This window comes from Phocoena sinus, chromosome 10, assembly GCF_008692025.1.
Source record: "Phocoena sinus isolate mPhoSin1 chromosome 10, mPhoSin1.pri, whole genome shotgun sequence".
Lineage (NCBI taxonomy): Eukaryota > Metazoa > Chordata > Mammalia > Artiodactyla > Phocoenidae > Phocoena > Phocoena sinus.
Window position 1 is genome coordinate 59,300,256 of NC_045772.1, and position 23,212 is coordinate 59,323,467.

The 23,212-nt window shown below is 43.8% G+C and overlaps 1 protein-coding gene across 2 annotated transcripts in view; it reads left to right on the forward strand.

Annotated features, from left to right (window-relative positions):
- Positions 1 to 29: 29 nt before the first annotated feature.
- Positions 30 to 23,212, forward strand: part of CS (citrate synthase) — a 28,697-nt gene continuing 5,514 nt past the window's right edge. Inside the window, exons 1-6 of one of the 2 annotated variants that reach the window (XM_032645365.1) lie at positions 30 to 295; positions 15,311 to 15,361; positions 15,974 to 16,081; positions 16,820 to 16,885; positions 17,787 to 17,918; positions 18,542 to 18,730. In XM_032645365.1, coding sequence (XP_032501256.1) covers positions 254 to 295; positions 15,311 to 15,361; positions 15,974 to 16,081; positions 16,820 to 16,885; positions 17,787 to 17,918; positions 18,542 to 18,730 — 588 coding nt within the window. In that variant the 5' untranslated portion in view covers positions 30 to 253. The remainder of the gene's footprint in view (positions 296 to 15,310; positions 15,362 to 15,973; positions 16,082 to 16,819; positions 16,886 to 17,786; positions 17,919 to 18,541; positions 18,731 to 23,212) is intronic. The other variant, XM_032645366.1, reaches the window with a different exon arrangement.

A 23,212-nucleotide genomic window follows, 5' to 3' on the forward strand; every position in this document is an offset into this window, starting at 1 on the left:
GGACCAATGGCTGAGCCCGGGGCGAATCCCTTGGGAGGGGGCGGGAGCGGGTTCCGGGTGGTAGGCGGAGCCTCACTGAGGACCCCGGGCTGGGCGCCGCCGCCGGCTCGTTTACCCTTTCCCTCAGCCGCCTCCTTTCAACCTTGTTCCGCTCGTCGGCGCGGCCTCTGGTGCAGCGGCGGCGGCGGCTCCCGTTCCTACCGCAGTTCTCTTCCCTCCGTCCCTCCCCGTCAGATCCCCGAGTTCGCCCACCATGGCTTTACTCACTGCGGCCGCCCGGCTCTTCGGAGCTAAGGTGAGCAACTAGGAGAGAGCGCGCCGTCCCAGGGTGGGGCTGAGGCGACTGCAGGCCCACTAGCGCCGGGGTCTCCCTCCCCTACCCAGGCGCACCCCAGCGCATCTTAAAGGGGCCTTGCGCTTGGCTGGCCGCCAGCCCTGCGTGGCGCTCACAGGGTCACGTGCTTCACTGGCCTCCCGGCCCCTGGGGGTGTTGAGCTCTGCACGCCCCGGCCTGCGTTCTTGGGCCGGTGGGAAGGCCGGACCCAGCTGTCACCCTGCCTGTCTGGGGTGGAAGAGGCGGGGATGCTTGGCCTTGGAAAAAGAAGGAGTGAAGAACACAGGTGTTGTGTTCCGTTGGAGTTAGGGAAAGAGCCTGTTTGGAGGAAGGGGCGGGGTAAGAGAAGTGGCAGGGGTGAGCAGGTGTGCTCACTCTACCCCTGGGCCAGAGCTGGAGCCTTGGCTAATTTCGGCTTCTGATTTGTAGAGAGGGCCTTGTCAGTTTCTGAACTGCCTGCTTCCATTTCCATTTCTCCAACCCAGTTATTTAAGCCTTTAGTGACCAAGCATAGCAGTTCCTGCTAGAGGAATGCTACTCGGGTCCTCTTTGTCCTTGGGACTGTTGCACTTACTCTTTATATAGGAGGAGCTTGGGTGGGGTGGAGCGCTTGTGTGAAAGCTTCTGCATGATTATCACATATGATTGGAGAAAAAACCAGAAAGGTTTGTCCCCCAAACCGCAGGCTGGCAAGTGAAGATATTGGGCAGGAAATAGTAATTCCAAGGTTACATGACCGGTCCTACTACTTGCTCACTCAGGTTTTGCTGTTGCTCTTAAGTCTGCTCTACCCAGGAAAGATTCCTCTTATTCTTTGGGGCCCCTTACTTGACTTTTGTTGCCGTTGGAATCAGGAATATTGTTGCAGGTAATGGTGCTTTCAGTTTCATATTGCCAAAATTACTTTTGTCTCTGGGCAACTTGGCTCTTTAAACAGAAACTGGTGTGCTGAGGGAGTCCCAGCCTTCTAATCCAAGCAGGGACAGTCCCACAAGTGACCTTGACTCCTGCAAAGAACTTATACTTTCTCTTCTGCAGACAGATTAAAGTTGCCAGCACCTGAGGGGTGGAAGGGAAACCTTAGAATTGTTTTGGCTTACTGTGTTATCTTGCATGGTTGGTGATAAGGTGAAGCACGTAGGATTTACAGGTTCTTCCAGGTACTCAGCAGCAAGGTGGAGGCTGATCATTTGGGAGATACTTGTCTTACCTGACTGTAGTTTCTTCCGCTGCCAGGGACCAGGGTAAGGAAGCCTCTTGGGAAATGAAGCAAGTTCTAGATAGTGTTTTGGCAGAATAGGGGACACTATAATTAGCTCATTCCAGAGCTGCTAACCCAGACCAGATAATCTAACCCTACAGTTTGAAAAAGCCTTTAGAATTTACGTTCAAATTTATTTTGCCTCTTAAACCTCTGAGGAAACTCAGAAAGCTTTTGGGTTGGGCTTCCCTGGTGGCGCAGTGGTTGAGAGTCCGCCTGCCGATGTAGGGGACACGGGTTCGTGCCCCGGTCCGGGAAGATCCCATATGCCGCGGAGCGGCTGCGCCCGTGAGCCATGGCCACAGAGCCTGCAGGCTCCGCAACGGGAGAGGCCACAATAGTGAGAGGCCCGCGTACCGCAAAAAAAAAAAAAAAGAAAGAAAAGAAAGCTTTTGGGTTGACAGGGCTACCTAACTGTAGTGATCATTACTGTTTTGTTTACTTTCCTGTTAGAGACGGATCTGAGGATCCCAAAAACCTGTATATTGGAAGCCATTAGAAGGCTTTCGACCCTTAAAACTAATAAAGCCTATCAGATTGAGGAGTAGAAACTTTCTGAGATCTAAGCAGTTAACAGCTAGGATACCAAGAAGCCTTTCGGTTTGTCAGCATTGCTAGCACCTGCCTGAGCTTTCCAGATTAGTCTGCAGTACTCAATTTTACTTTTGCTAGTAAGGTAGGCTTTAGAAGGCAAAAACAGTCTTCTGGCCTGCTACTGTGATTCTCAAGGTCAGGTGTAGTTCTCTTTTCTGAGAAATTCTTTTCACCTTGCTAAGAGACACAAATACTAGTCATTGTTCTGTTGTTCCACCCTTCCCACTGTCAGGTAATTTAATGAACACCTGAGTTGGAGAGACCACCTCTTTCAGAGCCTTGAGATTATTTTGACTTCTTGTTTACCTGAATGAATTTCTGCTAAGCAATGGCTTTAGTATTAGCTGTGGGCGCCTTAGCTTTGTGCTGTAAATACTGTCTTTTCATAGGTGATCTGGGTTGGGAATTAGAGTAGGGCCACCAGTTAACTTTTGGATTCATGCCAAAGTGACTTAACCAGCCCTAGTTGCTTCTTGTGTCATTGAGAATTGCTCCTCCAAGCTAGGATGTTTGATAACTTTGCGTAAATCAATCCAGAAGTGTTTCTAGATTATTCCTAGACTTTCTCAAGACTCTTAATACCCGTGATTCCTCTACAGCAGACGTACACCACTGCGCATCTCTTCTGTAAATCCTGGTCTGAAATTGGGTTCTACAAAACTGAGTCAGTTTTGTCCTGTGAAATGTTAGTTAGGCTTAAAGCCCCAAACTTTTAAGGGCAAGCACTCAAATCTCTTTGCCTTCATTTTGATTATCAGCCTACCCAAAGTAATGACAATTCCTTGACACTTACTAGATGGACCAAAGATGAAAAATGGAGAATAAATCCTCATCATGTGCTAATGGTGGTATGATTGCATTTGTTCTTCCTAGTGGTCTTTAGATTGGTAGCAGGTGAATGCATGGGTGTGGGGAGGCATTGAGGTGAGCCGTGGTGAAGTGGATAATCAGAGAAGGGAAGGCTGGCATTCCTAGTTCTTAGAGTCCAAGTGGGCAGAAGGCAGGAAACCAGACTTGGTGGATCTCCCTAAAGCCACAGAGTAATTCCTTCTGCCCTCTTTTCAGTGCCCTATGTGATAGAGTTGAATAGGATTTGAGTGAAATTAAAAACAGTAGTGAGGCAGCTTTAGCAATGGCTCTTAGGATCTGACTGTCTTTCAGTTCTCCCTCAACTTGCCTAAATTCCTATATTTCTTTTAACATGTTATCATTTTTTTAAATTAATTTTATTTATTTACTTTTGGCTGCATTGCGTTTTCGTTGCTGCACGTGGGCTTTCTCTAGTTGCAGCAGGAGGGGGCTACTCTTTGTTGTGGTGTGTGGGCTTCTCTTGTTGCAGAGCATGGCCTCTAGGTATGCGGGCTTCAGTAGTTGCAGCACATGGGCTCAGTACTTGTGGCACATGGGCTGAGTTGCTCCACAACATGTGGGATCTTCCTGGACCAGGGCTTGAACGTGTGTCTCCTGCATTGGCAGGCAGATTCTTAACCACTGCGCCCCAGGGAAGTCCTTAACATGTTATCATTTAAAAAGCTATACGGGCTTCCCTGGTGGCGCAGCGGTTGAGAGTCTGCCTGCTGATGCAGGGGACACAGGTTCGTGCCCCGGTCCGGGAAGAGCCCACATGCCGCGGAGCGTCTGGGCCCGTGGGCCATGGCCACTGAGGCTGTGCGTCCGGAGCCTGTGCTCCGCAACAGGAGATGCCACAGCAGTGAGAAGCCCACGTACTGCAAAAAAAAAGCTCCATAAGTAAGTTCACAGTGGGCCTCATCACCTGAGGTGCTTCTTCACATTGCGCATTCATGAATCCTATCTTCAGATTCTGATTCAGCAAAGGTGGGATGGATCTGGGAACTTGTATTTTTTCAAGTATCTCATTTGACTGCTTGGTGATCCCCTCCAGTTGGGCCAACTGTGTTTAATGTATATATGAAGCTTTGAGTGTTTTTTGACTTTTTTTTTTTTTTAGTGATTATTTTAAATGACTTCAGAAATAACTATTCTAAGAAATAGTCTGATTTAGACTATTTCTCTGGGTTTGTCTTCCAAGGCCTTTTTTTCAAATGCCTTAGGAAAAGTTTCTTGTAAATCCCTGAAACAAAGCATTGTAAGAACTAGTAGAAGTGAGGGAACAGTTTCTAGTTCCTGAAAAAGTAGTAGTGACAGGTCCTATATACTTTATTCAGTAGTGTATGCTTAGTGTGCACATAAGAAGTAGATGTTCAGCACCTATTTGTTAAAGAACAGTAAGAATTTCTCTGAAAGGAAAATTAGGACTCGATTCTTTTCTGAGTCTGAATTGGTGTCCTTTCCCGTCTTCTTCACTGAATAATCAGCGAACCTTTAGCAAAGGGTCTGTTAGACAATGAGAGTTCGGCAGAATTATTAAGGAAACTCTTGTGAGTATGAAGGGCATCACAGTATGAAATCTGAAGATTGCTCAGGCTATTAAGTGGCCTGACCAAGTAGTGCAGGCAGACTTCCAATATCACCATTGTGAAACACAGAGGTTAAATGGCTTTAGTTCTCTGACCTGGTTCTGGGGAGAGAGGAGCCTTTGTCCCATGTGTGTTCTTTTTCACTTAATGCAAGTTGTTTCTTCTGCATTGGAAGCCTTTGTAGCACAAGATTTTTCCTACAGTTATTAGTGAATTATATTTGCTTCATCAACTAAGCCAGTTCTGGCTTGGCAAGCTCTGATCTTTTGTTGATGAAGGACAAGGCTCTAATAAAATCAGGAGCATCTCTCACAAGTTTTTTTAAACTTTTTAAATTGAGGTATAGTTGATTTACAATATTATATTAGTTTCAGGTATACAACATAGTGATTGAACATTTTTTAGATTATACTCCATTTATAGCTATTATAATGTATTGGCTATATTCCCTGTGCTGTACAACATATCCTTGTAGCCTATTAATTTTATACACAGTAGTTTGTAATCTCACAAGTTTGTTGGAGCTCCTGGATATGTGGCAGGATATGTTCTGAATGTGCCTAGGATAGGGAATCAAAGGAAATTTGGCTTTTCCCATGTAGAGTAAGGGTCCTAGATGTGGATCGATGATGATAATAGGCTAGGAGGAATAAGAGAAATAACCACATTATTGAGTAAGTGCTTATCCAAATGGTATTCTACCGTTCCCAGAATTTGGGGGAGAAGGGAGTAGTTTGTTTTTGTTTTTTTTGGCTGTGCTGGGTCTTCCTTGCAGCGCTTGGGCTTCTCTATGGGCTCCACAGTGCGTAGTCTCAGTAGTTGCAGTGCGCGGGCTTCTCTCTAGTTTGGCTCTCTAGTTGGGGTGCGCGGGCTCCAGAGCACACGGGCTCAGTAGTTGCAGCACACGGGTTTAGTTGCCCTGTGGCATGTGGGATCTTAGTTCCCCGACCAGGGATTGAACCCGCGTCCCCTGCTTTGGAAGGCAGATTCTTAACTACTGGACCACCAGGGAAGTCCCGAGAAGGGAGTAGTTTTAATTGATTTTTGTTAAGTGATTTCGCCAATACCCTATTCCAGAAATACCCTAAGTATTATAAGCACGTCTTTGGCAGAATTTCCTGCATGTATTATTTGTCCTTTTCCTCCCTTGGCCCTTTAAGATAGAGGTTCCTTTAATTATATTTTTCCATCCTAGCATAGCACATTTGAGAGCTACAGCCCATTTCTATCAATAATAGCCAGCTCACTAAAAGAGTTATTGCAAGGGGTGGCAGCATATGAGGTTTGAAAATCCTTTTAGTGATTGCGATACCCCCATCCTGTAGAGAATCCTGGCTGTCAGACATTGTGAGCCAGGCCTTTATCTTCGGAAGTAGCTCTCTCCATTTCTCCCCATGAAGGAGGTGACCTATTGAGTGAGGTGACTCCCTGATTCACCTGACAGGTGCTGTTCCAGTAGGATAACTTTACACGTGGCATGCAACCAGAAGCCAAAAGCCCCGCTGCCACACCTCCAGAACTGGGGGAGGAGCTGGGAGGTGAAAGTTCAGGGATGACTCAGAGATTTGTAATCTGCCTGTTGCATCTGTGAGTATAGCTTAGATGTACTATACAAAGCCATTTAGCAGCTTTCCTTGGCAGCCAGTAGATGAAATGAGGTATGTAGCCTAGGGTATGACAGTCCTCTAACATCTCCTGTCTAGATTTGCTTGCTGGTGGGGATTATGGTTAGTTAAATTTGTTTCCTCTCCTTGAGACTCTTCTCTTGGTCAGGAGGCCCTTAGGAAATTGGGGCTTTATTTCCTGTTCTACAGCTAGAGGGAATTATCCATTCACCCCTTCCTCAGGCTTGACTGCCTCTTTCCTGGGATCCAACTCCACGAGAAAATTGTGACACGAGTTGGTAGGTAATAGGCCAACACATTTCTAAGAAACAAATATTTATTGATCTCAGCTATACAGAAGGCACTGTTCTAGATGCCTTCATGCAAATGATTTCATATAGTCTACTTGTCTACCCTGCAGTTGGCTTTGTTGTTACCAGTTTAGAGGTGTGAAAATTGAAACTAGAAGTTAGGTCATACAGCCATGGTAGCACAGCAGAATAGTGGCAGAACCTGGATTTAGGACTTGACCCTTGATAACACCATATCCCAGGCTCTTTATATTCTACCCTTCTGCTTCCTTGCTTAATGCTTTAAACCATGGATGTTTCTTAAACTTTATTGTTCATAGGAATCACTTAGTGAGTTTGTTAAACTGGAGATTTGGATTCAGTAGGTCTGAGGTGAGGCCCAAGATTCTGCATGTCTGACAAGCTCCAAGTAATGCTTGTATTGCAGGCTAGGCATTCATATTTTAAATAGCAAGGCTTTTGAGTACCTTTACATATATGTCCTTGTTGGAGCCTTAGAATCAGACTTTGAGCTAAGTAGCTTGAGTGTTATCCTAAATATGGAGAGGGAAAGGGAAACAGTAGTTAGTTGTTTGCTTTGGATGTCTCAGTTATTTAGTAATGGAGCTGGGACTAGAACCCAAATTTCCTTTCCTAATTCCAAGGCATGTGCTTTGTGCTCTGTCTTCTACATCATTAGATAAAGTTGTCCTAACTTGAATTTTTCCTATTGTAGCCTTTTGGGCGGTCATATCAATGAATTGCTGCTTTTAAAATCCTTCATATTTCTTTATAGTTTTTTCCCTAGGTTGCAGGGTGAGCTAAAATATGACTAAATTTGACATTGAAGGGTGCTAGAAAGTGGCCATACTATTTAATTTTCTACATTTATTATATAACAAATACAGAGCACTTGCTGTGTGTCAGGCATGGTTTTAAGTAAATATTGACCTAATTAATTCTCATAGCAATGCTTTGAGGTAGGTACTATTACTGTTCCCATTTTACAAATATTTTCTCAGGTCCTTTCTCTCTCTCTCTCTCTCTCTCCCCCCCTCCCCTCCTCTCCCCCTCTCCCCTCCCCCTCTCTCCCTCTCTCCCTCTCTCCCTCTCTCCCTCTCACCCTCTCTCCTTCTCTCCTTCTCTCCTTCTCTCCTTCTCTCCTTCTCTCCTTCTCTCCTTCTCTCCTTCTCCTTCTCCTTCTCCTTCTGGGACCCATATAATGCGAATGTTGGTGCGTTTAGTGTTGTCCCAGAGGTCTCTGAGACTGTCCTCATTTCTTTTCATTCTTTTTTCTTTATTCTGTTCTGCGGCAGTGATTTCCACCATTTTGTCTTCCAGCTTGCTTATCCGTTCTTCTGTCTCACTTATTCTGCTACTGATTCCTTCTAGTGCATTTTTTATTTCAGTTATTGTATTGTTTATTTGTTCTTTAGTTTTTCTAGGTCTTTGTTAAACATTTCTTGTATCTTCTTGATCTGTGCCTCTATTCTTTTTCCAAGATCTTGGATCATCTTTACTATCATTACTCTGAATTCTTTTTGGGTAGATTGTTCTCATTCTACAGATAAGGAAATTGAAGCACAGAAAGATTAAATGACTTGGCTAGGGTCACACAGCCAGAAATGTAGTAGGAACACAATATACTAGCTTTATTCTATAGCTACATAGCCACGCTCTCCACAAACTAGCATTGCTTTGCAAATTGGAGATCTGGCTAAGAAGTGTTGCTGATGGAGGTTAGGGACAGTTGAGATCAGCTCTCCTTAAATTACTTTTGAGGTGCCTCATTAAATGGCAAAGACACTCTCTACAAAGGAAATTAAGACTTTGCTGGTGGTGGAAGTGGGGTGATAGTTTAGTTGCAAGTTCCTCTTCCCCAACCATTCCTTTAAGGTAGCATTCATATAAAATGATCTGAGAATTGACTGTAACTAAGCAGCAGTCATGACCTATCTGACACCTTTAAATGATGTTTCATTCTTACAGCCTTGTTAGGTGACCTTCCACCCTTTTCTTTCCGATTTCTTTTTTTCTTTTTTTTACCTTAAATGAAGTAAAAGGAGAGGGAAGCTCGTTGATTCTAGTAGTTCTCTCTCACAAAGGGAAAAAACTGTTTTTGTCTGGCTCTCATTCTGTCTGCTGAGCTTGGATAGATTTTTTTCTTTTGCCTAAGATTTAACTTTGAACTATTCTTCTTATAATCCTTCCTCTTGCCAATGAAGCAGCCAGCCATTACAGAAACTTCAGCATGGTTTAGAAGTGGAAAAATTATCATTATGGAGAGATTTCAACTTCTTTTTTCTCTATGATGGTATGTTTCCCTATAGCCTCTTTAAAAACAAAACAGAACCACAACAACCAACTACCCACAATTAAAAGGTCTGTTGGGTGCTGACGTGGTCTCTGGGAGATAGGGCCTCTATTATAGGGAATCTGTGGGACCATGGAGCATGGAATAGCTTAAACATGGTTAGCACTGTAGAACAATAGTTTGAACTTATTCACAGGTTTTCCCTTGTTCACTTTTTGGTGACTAGTAAGAAGAAGGAAAGTTCTTTTTTTTTTTTTAAATTAATTTATTTGGCTGCCTTGGATCTTCGTTGCAGCACGCAGGATCTTCGTTGAGGCATGCGGGATCTTTAGTTGTGGCATGCAGACTCTTTTAGTTGCGGCATATGGGATCTAGTTCCCTGACCAGGGATTGAACCCAAGCCCCCTACATTGGGAGCGTGGAGTCTTAGCTACTGGACCACCAGGGAAGTCCCCAGGAACGTTATTTCTTGAGTGCTGCGTCTGGCTCCCACGCGCCCTGTGTAAGATGAACAGGCTAAAGGGCTGTTTGTGCTGCGTGCTTTCTGCCCAAATGGTCCTCAGTGAGCTAGAGGAGATGGTTTAGGAAGGTAATGAAAGGAGTTGCAGGCAGCCCTGGTTAACAAGTTGAGGTGTTCCCCCTTTGTTTTAGGGCCATATTCTCTTGTTTTCTGCTCTCTGAATTTAGCTTTGGATTGATTCTTTTTAAAATAACATTTTCTGAAGGGTCTCTTCCCTTTTCAGTTCTCCCTCCTGCCCCAACAGAAAGAGGGGTACTAACTTCTAAAAAGCCTCAGGCCCTACTAACTCTCACCTTAGGCATGTAGTGTTTTGGAATTTATACAGTAACACTAGTTCAAATGATTTTCAGCACGACCAGACAGCAATGCAATACAGTCGGCTCTTTGTGGGTTCTGCATCTGCGGGTTCTGCATCCACAGGTTCTGCGTCTGTGGGTACAACCAACTGTAGATCAAAAATATTAAAAAAAAAAAAAAATTCCAGAGAGGTTTCCCTGGTGGCGCAGTGGTTAAGAATCCACCTGCCAATGCAGGGGACACGGGTTTGAGCCCTGGTCCAGGAAGATCCCACATGCCATGGAGCAACTAAGCCCGTGCACCACAGCTACTGAGCCTGCGCTCTAGAGCCCACGTGTCACAACTACTGAAGCCCACATTCCTAGAGCCCATGCTCCGCAACAAGAGAAGCCACTGCAATGAGAAGCCCGCGCCCTGCAACAAAGAGTAGCCCCCGCTTGCCACAACTAGGGAAAGCCTGCGTGCAGCAACAAAGACCCAATGAAGTCAAAAATAAATAAATTAATTAAAAATTCCAAAAAGTAAAACTTGAATTTGCCACGTGCTGACAATGATTTGCATAATATTTACTTTGTATTTACAACTATATAGCATTTATAGTGCATTAGGTATTGTAAGTAATTTAGAGGTGATTTTAAAGTATATGGAAGAGGGGCTTCCCTGGTGGCTCACTGGTTAAGAACCCGCCTGCCAATTCAGGGGACATGGGTTCAAGCCCTGGTCTGGGAAGAGCCCACATGCTGCGGAGCAACGAAGCCCGTGTGCCACAACTACTGAGCTTGCCTTCTAGAGCCCATGAGCCACAGCTACTGAAGCCTGCGTGCCTAGAGCCCATGCTCTACAACAAGAGAAGCCACCACAATGAGAAGCCCATGCACCGCAACAACAAGTAGCCCCTGCTTGCCGCAACTAGAGAAAGCACGCACGCAGCAAGGAAGACCCAACACAGCCAAAAATTAAATAAATAAATTAATTAAAAAAAAAAAAAGTATATGGAAGGGGACTTCCCTGGTGGTGCAGTGGTTGAGAATCTGCCTGTCAATGCAGTGGACACGGGTTCGAGCCTGGTCTGGGAAGATCCCACATGCTGCAGAGCAACTGGGCCCATGAGCCACAATTACTGAGCCTGCGCGTCTGGAGCCTGTGCTCTGCAACAAGAGAGGCCGCGGTAGTGAGAGGCCTACACACCACGATGAAGAGTGGCCCCCGCTTGCCACAACTAGAGAAAGCCCTCGCACAGAAACGAAGACTCAACAGCCATAAATTAATTAATTAATTTTAAAATAATAATAAAATAAATTTAAAAAAAAAGAAAAAGTATATGGAAGGCGACTTCCCTGGTGGTGCAGTGGTTAAGAATCCGCCTGCCACAAGAATATACCATGGAGAAAAGACAGCCTCTTCAATAAGTGGTGCTGGGAAAACTGGATAGTTACATGTAAAAGAATGAAATTAGAACACTCCCTAACACCATACACACAAAAAAAACTCAAAATGGATTAAACACTTAAATGTAAGGCCAGACACTATAAAACTCTTAGAGGAAAACAGGCAGAACACTCTGACATAAATCACAGCAAGATCCTTTTTGACCCACCTTCTAGAGAAATGGAAATAAAAACAAAAATAAACAAATGGGACCTAATGAAACTTAAAAACTTTTGCACAGCAAAGGAAACCATAAACAAGATGAAAAGACAACCCTCAGAATGGGAGAAAATATTTGCAAATGAAGCAACTGACCAAGGATTAATCTCCAAAATTTACAAGCAGCTCATGCAGTTCAATATCAAAACAACAGACAACCCAATCCAAAAATGGGCAGAAGACCTAAATAGTCATTTCTCCAAAGAAAATATACAGATTGCCAAGAAACACATGAAAGGATGCTCAACATCACTAATCATTAGAGAAATGCAAATCAAAACTACAATGAGGTATCACCTCACACCAGTCAGAATGGTCATCATCAAAAAATCTACAAACAACAAATGGTGGAGAGGGTGTGGAGAAAAGGGAACCCTCTTGCACTGTTAGTGGGAATGTAAATTGATACAGCCACTATGGAGAACAGTATGGAGGTTCCTTAAAAAATTAAAAATGGAACTACGATACGACCCAGCAATCCCACTACCGGGCATATACCCCGAGAAAACCATAATTCAAAAAGAGTCATGTACTACAGGGTTCATTGCAGCTCCATTTACAATAGCCAGGACATGGGAGCAACCTGGTTCATTGCAGCTCCATTTACAAAGCCAGGACATGGGAGCAACCTAAGTGTCCATCGACAGATAAATGGATAAAGAAGATGAGGCACATGTATACAATGGAATATTACTCGGCCATAAAAAGAAACGAAATTGAGTTATTTGTAGTGAGGTGGATGGACCTAGAGTCTGTCATACAGAGTGGGGTAAGTCAGAAAGAGAAAAACAAATCCTGTATGCTAACACATACATATGGAACCAAAAAAAAAAAAGGTTCTGAAGAACCTAGGAGCAGGACAGGAATAAAGACACAGATGTAGAGAATGGACTTGAGGACACGGGGAGGGGGAGGGGTAAGCTGGGACGAAGTGAGAGAGTGGCATGGACTTATATATACTGCCAAATGTAAAATAGCTAGTGGGAAGCAGCCACAGGGAGATCAGCTCAGTGCTTTGTGACCATCTAGAGGGGTGGGATAAGGACGGTGGGAGGGAGACGCAAGAGGGAAGAGATATGTGGATATATGTATATGTATATGTATAGCTGACTCACTTTGTTATAAAGCAGAAACTAACACGCCATTGTAAAGCAATTATACTCCAATAAAGATGTTTTTAAAAAAAAAAAAGAATCTGCCTGCCAGTGTGGGGGACACAGGTTCAAGCCCTGCTCCGGAAGGATCCCACATGCTGCGGAGCAACTAAGCCCATGCGCCACAACTGCTGAGCCTGCACTCTAGAGCCCACGTGCCACAACTACTGAGCCTGCGTGCCACAACTACTGAAGCCCATGCGCCTAGAGCCCTGCTGTGCAACAAGAGAAGCCATCACAATTAGAAACCTGCGCACCGCAACGAAGAGTAGCCCCCACTCACCCGCCACTGGAGAAAGCCTGTGCGCAGCAACGAAGTATATGGAAGGATGTGCTTATTAGGTTATATGCAAATACTACAACATTTTATATAAAGAACTTGAGCTTCCTCGGATTTTGGCTATCTGTTGGGGATAGGGGGTCCTGGAACCAATCCCCCCTTGAATACTGAGGGATGACTGTAGTTACTAGAAAAGGTGTCTCTGACCTTTTGGTGAAAGGAGGAGAAATGTAGACTTTCTCCACAGTTTGTGTGTGTGTGTGTGTGTGTGTGTGTGTGTGTGTGTAATCTTTAGTTTGCATGGTGCTTCCACATCCATTGTAATTTAATCGTCACAAGGCAACCCTGTGAGAAGTGTGGTAGGTATCAGCACCATTTTATAGATGAGGACACTGGGGCTTATTTTGACAATACCATTTTATCTTCAAAATAATCTTGTGGGGACTTCCCTGGTGGTCCAGTGCTTAAGACTCCATGCTCTAATGCAGGGGGCACAGGTTCGATCCCTGGTCCACGAGCTAAGATCCCACGTGCTGCGCACAGCCAAAAAATAAAAAAGAGAGAAAAAAAATCTTGTGAAGAAAAGTCAACCTCCTTGCCTCACTCCTTACAACTTGGTAGTAGTATAACTGGTTGTCTTTTTCTTTTTTTTTAAACACTACAAGTTAGGTGTTATTTTTATTTTTGTTTATTTATTTGGCAGTGCTCGGTCTTCATTACGGTGTGCAGGCTTCTCTAGTTGCGGTACACGGGCTCAGTAGTTGTGGTGTGCAGGCTCTCTAGTTGTGGCCTGAGGTCTTAGTTGCCCTGCAGCATGTGGGATCTTAGTTCCCCAACCAGGGATCGAACCTGTGTCCCCTGCATTGGAAGGTGGATTCTGGACCACCATGGAAGTCCCTGGTTGTCTTTTTCAAAGGCAGTGTTGAACTTTCTGTTGCAACTCAGCAATCTTCATAGAAAGTTGTTTTTCTTGGGGGGGAAAATCTATCTCTAAACATAGCCTAGCTACACTATTTATATTTACAATTGCCAACATATGGAAGCCACCTAAGTGTCCATCAAGAGATGAATGGATAAAGAAGCAGTGTTGTATATATACAATGGAATACTGCTCAGCCATAAAAAAGAGTGAAATTTTGCCATTTGCAGCAATATGGATGGAGTTGGAGTATATTATGCGAGTGAAATAAGTCAGAGAAAGACAGATACTGATCACTTATATGTGGAATCTAAAAAAGAAAACTAGTGACTATAACAAAAAAGAAAAAGACACTGATATAGAGGATAAACTATAGTGGTACAGTGTGGGGAGGGGAAAGATGGGGTAGGGGGTTAAGAGATCCAAACTAAGTATAAAATAAACTATAAGGATATATTGTACAGCACAGGGAATATAGCCAGTATTGTATAATAACTATAAATGGAATATAACCTTTAAAAATTAATCCAAAAAAAAATTGTGAATCAGGGCACTTCCCTGGTGGTCAGTGGTAAAGAATCCACCTCCAATGCAGGGGACGTGGGTTCGATCCCTGGTCAGGGAACTAAGATCCCACATGCTGTGGGGCAACTAAGCCCGCGTGCCACAACTACTGAGCTCGTGCGCCTCAACTAGAGCCCATGTGCCTCAAACTACAGAGCCCACGCACCCTGGAGCCTATGTGCCACAACTAGAGAAGAGAAAACCCGCAGGCCACAGCTAGAGAGAAGCCCGCGCACCACAACGAAGAGCTCTCACGCTACAACGGAAGATCCTGGGTGCCGCCTCTAAGACCCAGTGCAGCCAAAAATAAATAATAAATCTTTTTTTAAAAATTTGTGAATCACTATGTTGTATACCTGAAACTTATATAATGCAGTACATCAACTATACCTCAATTTAAAAGAAAAAATTCCTTTGGTACAGGTGTGTAGGTGATAAACTCTCAGCTTTTGTTTACCTGAAATGTCTTTATTTCACCCCCTTTAAGATTTCTTCCTCACCTGGGTACACAACTCTAGCTTAGTAATTATTTTCTCTCAATATTTTAAAGATAATTTACCAGTTTTCTAGTTTCCATTGCAGTTGTTGAGCAGTCTGTTGGTTGTTGCTTTGTAGATATTCTGTTTTTTCTGTGCTTTTTCCAGGAGCATATCAGGTAGTGTTGTAAAAGGCTGCTTCCACCTGTGGGCTCTCCTGGACTGGAGAGGTTGAAGTGTTGCCAAAAGGCTAGGTGCTGAAGAAACCTTACCAGCTGGGTTAAGTAATTGATCAGTTTCCTCATTTGCTTTTCTCAGAGCTATTGTCGACTAGAGTGAGATGGACTGGGTACTTTAACAACTGCCTCTCTGACATTTCTTCTGTGCCTAACAAACCCAGCCGTAGAACCCAGGTGATGGGAGAGTCTCTTCAGGGAATGCTCATGAAGCTGTTGCTTCCAGACTCGTAACTCTTTCCAGGTTGCTCGAGGCCTTTTATAGCTTTCTTATGTCAGACTGTCCTTAGAGGCTAAAATGAAGAGAGGTTGAGTCACTGTAACTCCTTTTTAATACATAGGAGGGAGAACAATTGCATAAGGTTTTGTGTTTTCTTTGCAGAATGCATCCTGTCTTGTTCTTGCTGCCCGGCATGCCAGTGCTTCTTCCACGGTAAGGTTTGGAAAAGAGGACTGAGAATCATTGAGGCAGCTTGACCCTGGGATGGGGAGGGGTGGTGGGCTACTACTCAGCCTCTCATCATTATCCTGAGTATCTCCTGGAGGTTTCCAGTTGTTATTATTGTTACAAGTATTATCACTACTACTACTTTAAGATAGCTGAAGCACTGTGGACATGATAAGGACTGTGGGGTTTTGGCTGGGAAAAGTAGCTCTGTAATGTACTTCAACAAAAGTACCATTCTCTTCAGTGACTATCTGTCCCATACAAGGAAATGTTGGAGCTTATGGTATTGGTTAGAAATTAGACTATTCTTAAGTTTATAATTTAATGGCAGTAAGTAATTCACATTATTGGGCAACCATCATCACTATTCATGGCCAAAACTTTTTCATCTTCCCGAATTGAAACTGTACCCATTAAACAACTCCCCATTCCCTTCTTGCTGTGCCTAATTTTACCCTCATCTGTATACAGAAGTTGACCAGACTTCCCTGGCAGGTAGAGAAAGTCAAATTCTAAAAAGCAGTCTTAACATACCTACTTTGCAGAAATCGAATCAATATTTTGATCATCACTTAGCCTCTCTACTTCTCGTTTTAGAATTTGAAAGACATATTGGCTGATCTGATACCTAAGGAGCAGGCCAGAATTAAGACCTTCAAACAGCAACATGGCAAGACGGTGGTGGGCCAAATCACTGTGGACATGGTAAGGGTTGTAGTGTTTTGCCTGCAAAAAGTAGCTCTGTAATATGCTTCAACAAAAGTACCATCCTCCTCACTGATTGTTCAAAGCACTCTGTCCCATATAAGGAAATGTTGAAGCTTATGGCGTTTGTTAGAAATTAGACTACTCTTTTCTATAAATTTAATAGTTGAGGCTAACCTAATTCATGTATGGGAGGGATAAATGAAGTTTTTATTCTTCTTCCCAACCCCTTAGCTTTTGGGCCCAAGGCTCTCTGTCTTTGAGTTGATGCTGTGCTGATCATCCAGTTAAACCACAGCTCTAGCAGGCCTTCTAGAACAGCTTTAGGATCGTTTCGTCTTCAGTCCTAAGAGTCTAAGCAGCTCAGATGATAATTTCACAACAGTGTTTAGCCATTGGTCTCCATCTCCTTTCCCTACAGTCAATCCCATTCTTTTTACTTCGGTTGGTGGGAATGAGGGGATAAAAGTGGGCAGGAGAAAAAACAATAAGAAAAGGGAGCAGAGGCAAAAATACTAACTAAAGGTAGTGATTTCTCAACTTAAAAAAATCATTTCCAGCGTTAGCAGTCTTCCTTTCAAAGTTCCATCCTATAGTAAGTTAACTCCTCAGAAATCTTCCCCCAAATGAAGTCTTGCAAGTCAGAGAATAAATTTCCTCTCCCAGATCCCATGAAGCACTAACAAGCTCTAGCCTGAATTATTCAGACAACTGGTTACATCCTCTTCTTTTCTTTAGATGTATGGTGGCATGAGAGGCATGAAGGGATTGGTATATGAAACATCAGTTCTTGATCCTGATGAGGTAAGAGACCCTCATACCAATCACTAATAATCACTGATTTTACTGACCACTGTGCACACCATGGATTAGACCAGCAGTCCCCAACCTTTTTTTGCACCAGGGACCAGTTTTTTGGAAGACAGTTTTTCTGCGGATGGGTCAGGGGTGATGGTTTCTGGATGATTCAAGGGCATTACATTTATTGTGCACTTTATTTCTATTATTATTACATTGTAATATATGATGAAATAATTATTCAACTCACCATAATGCTGACAGGAGGCGGAGCTCAGGCAGTAATGCCGGTGATGAGGAGTGGCTGTAAATACAGGTGAAGCTTCACTCGCTCGCCTGCTGCTCACCCCCTGCTGTGCAGCCTGGTTCCTAACAGGCCGTGGACCAGCACCGGGGTTCTGGGGACCTCTGGCTTAGACCACTAAGGGTGCGGAGAACAAAATAAAGCACCTACCTGTATATTTTGGAAGGTGAAAATAGGTATATATGGAATAACTGAAGAGCGAGTTTACCTTTTTAATATATCAACTAGTAAAACTAAAAGTACAAAGCAGGAGTAAGTTACCTAAAGATTTGCTCTTTAAAAGTTCTAACTTGGGCTTCCCTGATGGCGCAGTAGTTGAGAGTCCGCCTGCCGATGCAGGGGACACGGGTTCGTGCCCCGGTCCGGGAAGATCCCACATGCCGCGGAGCGGCTGGGCCCATGAGCCATGGCCGCTGAGCCTGCGCGTCCAGAGCCTGTGCTCTGCGACGGGAGAGGCCACAACAGTGAGAGGCCCGCGTACCGCAAAAAAAAAAAAAAAAAGTTCTAACTTGTTGACAGGTCTGATGAAAGTGGGATCAGTCAATTACGTGACTTTGAGGCTAACAAACTTACGAGTTGTAATCCTTACTCTTCTCCCTCAAGGGCATCCGTTTTCGAGGCTACAGTATCCCTGAATGCCAGAAAGTGCTGCCCAAGGCTAAGGGTGGGGAAGAACCCCTGCCAGAGGGATTATTTTGGCTGCTGGTAACTGGACAAATCCCAACAGAGGAACAGGTAAGCAGAAGGACACTAGCGCTTCTCATTCACCTCCTTCTTTGCCTTTTTCTAATCTCAGACACTGAATCCTGATCTGGTTATGGGTGGTAGTTTATAGAGGGGAAGGAATCAGAGCAGAGTTCTGCTGTATACATGGACTGTATTGAATTCTCTTGGATTTTCTTTACTTAGAGGTCACTGTCTTTTTATTTTATTTTTTTATTTTTAATTTTGGCTGCACGGCACAGCTTGCAAGATCTTATTTCCCCGGAATTGAACCTGGGCCCCCAGCAGTGAGAGTGCCGAGTCGTAACCACTAGACCGCCAGGGAATTCCCATTGTTTTTTTTTTTTTTTTTTGGGCGGTACGCGGGCCTCTCACCGCTGTGGCCTCCCCCGCTGCGGAGCACAGGCTCCAGACGCGCAGGCTCAGCGGCCACGGCTCACGGGTCCAGCCGCCCCGCGGTATGTGGGATGTGGGATGTGGGATCTTCCCGGACCGGGGCACGAACCCGCGTCCCCCGCATCGGCAGGCGGACTCTCAACCACTGCGCCACCAGGGAAGCCCCCCATTGTTTTTTAATTTCTCTTCTTTTTCTTTTTTCCTTGCCTAATGTTTTGAACAATGTCTCCCTTTCACAGGTATCTTGGCTCTCAGAAGAGTGGGCAAAGAGGGCAGCTCTGCCTTCCCATGTGGTCACCATGCTGGACAACTTTCCCACTAATCTACACCCCATGTCTCAGCTCAGTGCAGCCATTACAGCTCTCAACAGTGAAAGCAACTTTGCCCGAGCATATGCAGAGGGTATCAACCGAACCAAGTACTGGGAGGTAGGAAACTTTGCTGTGATGATTGATGTTTGATGGAGGTCCAAAGGACTTGAGTGTGAAGGAAGAAAAAGGAATGTAGAATCCTTCGGAAAATTACTACCCTGAGTTATGCCAGAAACTCATTTAAAAGAATTTTACTGTAGGCTTGCTTTTTATCTGTCTTTGGAATTACAAAGATAAATGAAGCATGCTTTCTATCACCAAGGTTATTGATTTAGTTAGGGTGATATACACATAAAAAAGAAACTATGGGCTTCCCTGGTGGCACAGCGGTTGAGAATCCGCCTGCCAATGCAGGGGACATGGGTTCGAGTCCTGGTCCAGGAGGATCCCACATGCCACGGAGCAACTAGGCCTGTGTGCCACAACTACTGAGTTGCGCACTACAGCTGCTGAGCCTGCGTGTCACAACTACCGAGGCCCATGTGCCTAGAGCCCGTGCTCCACAACGAGAGAGGCTGCCGCAGAGAAGCCCGCACACCACAATGAAGAGTAGCCCCCACTCGCCACAGCTAGAGAGAGCCTGCGCACAGCAGTGAAGACCCAGTGCAGCCAAAAATAAATATAAATAAAATAAATCAATTTATTTAAAAAAAAAAAAAAAGAAACTACAATTCAGTAATCTTGCTGGAATAGAGGTGTGTACACTGTGCTGTTGGAACATTGAAAAAGATGTGACTTAACTGCAGAGCCCCCGAGGAAGGTTTTGCAGAGTAGTCTCACTCTGGCCCCAAAGGGTCCCTTCTCCTTCTCTTCAAATAAGGAGAACCATTCATTCATTCATTCATTTATTTCTGCGTTGGGTCTTTGTTGCTGTGCACAGGGTTTCTCTAGTTGCAGTGAGCAGGGGCTACTCTTTGTTGTGGTGCACAGGCTTCTCATTGTGGTGGCTTCTCCTTGTGGAGCATGGGCTCTAGGCGCTCGGGCTTCAGTACTTGTGGCACGCAGGCTCAGTAGTTGTGGCACGTGGGCTTAGTTGCTCCACAGCATGTGGGATCTTCCCAGACCAGGGCTCACACCCGTGTCCCCTGCATTGGCAGGTGGATTCTTAACCACTGCGCCACCAGGGAAGTCCCCAGATAAGGAGAACCCTGAGAATTTGGAAGAATGGCAGCTAAGGCAACTCTGGAGGCTAGGAGGACTAATGCCAGTCAGCCACAGTTTGGACTAACCCACTCAAGATACCTGTCAGGAGTGGAAGGGTGGTTAGTATCCTGGAAGTAGGATCCAAAAAGCAAATGAGCTTTATTCTCTGAAAATGAAATGTGATCTTAATAGTTCAAACTCTGTGGTTAGAGTATGAGAACCTTGTTGGGCCTTGTCCTAGCGCATAGGACATAATTCCTTCCATCCTCTTTCCATACCGCACATACTTACAAACACTGGGTAAAGTACAATTTATCTGGCTAAGTTTACAGAAGGACATCTCATTTTCTTTTGTTTCTTATTTAGAGACAGGTAGTATAGGAACAGGAAAGTTCCTTTCTGCAAAGCAGATACACTAAAGGATTTTTGACCAGGAGAAGGTCCCCAAAGAGTTCACTATGAGGCAAGGCACAGAGTAGCATGGCCCACTGGTCTGATGAAATCTCCTTGGGGTTTTGGCAAATCCCACTTCATTGGATTGGTCAATATTTATTCAGTGCCAACTGTGTATAGAGAATTGTGTTTGCTGTTGGGGGAAAGAGGGAAAGTTTGCAATTGATACTAGTCTGGTTGGCTTTGAGGAGGAAGGTATAGGAATGATGCAAACTAAACCTATTCACAAGCATTTATAAAGTCACACATCAGCAGGTTCAGAAGGTTGTATAAACTGAATATGTTGCTTTTCATTTTCTTTTTAAAATACTGTTCAAGTAATTGTTATCTGTGTGGGTCACCATAACAGAAAAGGTTAAAATCAAGGCCAACAGTTCTTCTATTTTAAAATTTGTCTTTTAGAAATTGACCACTCAGAAGTGCCTGTTACTTCTTACAGTGCTGTTGTGTTGCCTGTTGTAGAGTTCTTCATACCTTGCAATAAATACCTACAAGATATTTCCCAGGTATCCAAACATGCTGCATTGCTTCACACTGTCCTTTATTGAGTCAGGAAAATGAATCTTGTTCTTCTCTGCTTGCTATTGCCTCCATTTCAGTGTACAGCCATTGATTGGTTGTCCTGCCACCTCTTTGTGAGATATCATCTGAGGGTGGCTGTCTTGAGGTGAACATTGTATTTCAGGACCTTGCCAACCTGGAGAGTGTTTCTAAGCAATACTGATATATCTGTCAGCCTCAGGATGTGCATCTAATAAGTTCACACTGAACAAAAATTAGCACCAGTAACTGCTTTAGTGGAGCTTGGTGCTCTTTTGCTGCCATATCCTATCTCTCTCAAAGATCAGACATGCTATTTCAGTTTAGTTCTCTGTCTTGGTTAATTTAACCATGCTACTTTAGTAGAATTACATGACAGCATTCAGCTGGTTATTTCTGTTTAAAAATTTATGTTAAGGAGTATATGTGATCGAATTCTCTACTAGAATCATCAGTTCATGCTGTTTTTTACATACACCTCAAGAGGATGATCTTCTTACAACTTTCCTTCCGTAACAGTTTACATGACTTTAGATAAATAGTGTAATCTATTGAGGTGAAAAAGTTACATCTATTACTAATTTACTAATTGACTTAACTTCACTCGTGACTAGGAGATTACTCTGATGCACCAGCTGTTTAATTATGAAGTAGCCTTAAGATATTGTTGAATTGGGTAAAATCTGCAAAGTAGCTGACAGATGAGGTTTTTCTAGTAAGGCATATGAACAGTATATGTAGGTTTTGAGGCTGTTTAATCTATAATAAAATCATCATCCCAACACCTAACAACTCTTGAAAACATGCCAAATATTAGCTTAAATGTTTTATATTCATTATCTGATTTAATCATCAGAACAGCCCCATGAGGTAGATGTCACTGATGTCATTTTACTGAATGGGAAAGCTGAAGATTAGAGAAAATAAGTAGCTTGCCTAGGGTCATGCAGCTAGTAACTGGTAGACAGCAGATTGAGACTTGAGTTTGCTTCACTCTAGGGTCTCTTCACCATTAATACTGGATCTCCTCTTTTTCTGCGTCTTCTTTATAATGACTGATAGCTAACACAACATTGTAAGTCAACTATACTCCAATAAAGATTTTTTTTTTAATGACTGATAGCTAAATACTTGGTCAGAATTTCTCTAGCACTAGAGATGCTGGCTCACAATGATGATTATGGTCAGTTTTGTTACCTTTATTCCAGGCAGTTGTGATGGCGTGATTTGTCTTTTTTTCTGAGGGTTTAAAGATGAAGAATGAGTTAGTACCAGTAACTAAATAGCACCTCAGTCTTAGTTTATTAAAGAAGAAATAAGGGGGCTTCCCTGGTGGCGCAGTGGTTGAGAGTCCGCCTGCCGACACAGGGGACATGGGTTCATGCCCCGATCCGGGAAGATCCCACATGCCGCGGAGCGGCTGGGCCCGTGAGCCATGGCTGCTGAGCCTGCGCGTCCAGAGCCTGTGCTCCGCAACGGGAGAGGCCACAACAGTGAGAGGCCCGCGTACCACAAAAAAAAAAAAAAAAAAAAAAAAAGAAGAAGAAATAAGGAGGCATTCTCTGTCAGTGTGTTTGTTTCTTTATTTAACCTCTTGACTGTACAGCTTTACCACTACAAAAAGCAGGGTAAAGATCCCACACTGTCATACCTGGTCTGATACTTGCTGCTTTATAAACTTCATCCTCAGTGGTAGAAGTTGAAACAATCCTCTTTTTGTAGTTTCTTTATGTTGTGGTCATTCATACTTTACAAATGATTTTGAAAGTTAGTACATACTCCACAGATAACAGTTTGCCTAGCCCAGGATCTTGTTCTTGGCATTCTGCTAATGAATCCAGGTCCCTTAGAACTGCATATCCTTGATGCAGGCTTCTGGAAATAACCTACTTCCTTGGGGGATGTGAATCTGCAAGAAGGTATGGTTAATAGTATGATTATCATGTAAATAATCTCCTGAGAACTTGCAAGTGTTAGCTAAGTACTTCTTGCTTCAAGTAGCTTTTTAATTTTGGCAGTATTCTCATTGAATCTTGGTGGCATTGACAAAATTCACTGAGTGCTTGAGTAATAGATGACTTCACAGAGATTATCTCATTTAGGCTAGTTATTATAGATTTTGTTCTTTGTTCCAACAAAACTACCAAAACCTGATGACTTCTTACAGGAACATTTAGCCAGTTAGCTTGATAGGACAGCACAATGTAATGTCATTCAGCAAGTATTTTCTCCACGCTTTCAATGTACTGTGACTGAAAGTAGAAATTTTTATTGTTTTGTTTTGTGGGTTTTTTTTGGCCGCATCTCATGGCTTGCAGGATCTTTCCCAACCAGGAATTGAACCCAGGCCCTGGCAGTGAAAGCACCGAGTCCTAACCACTGGACCACCAGGGAATTCCTGAA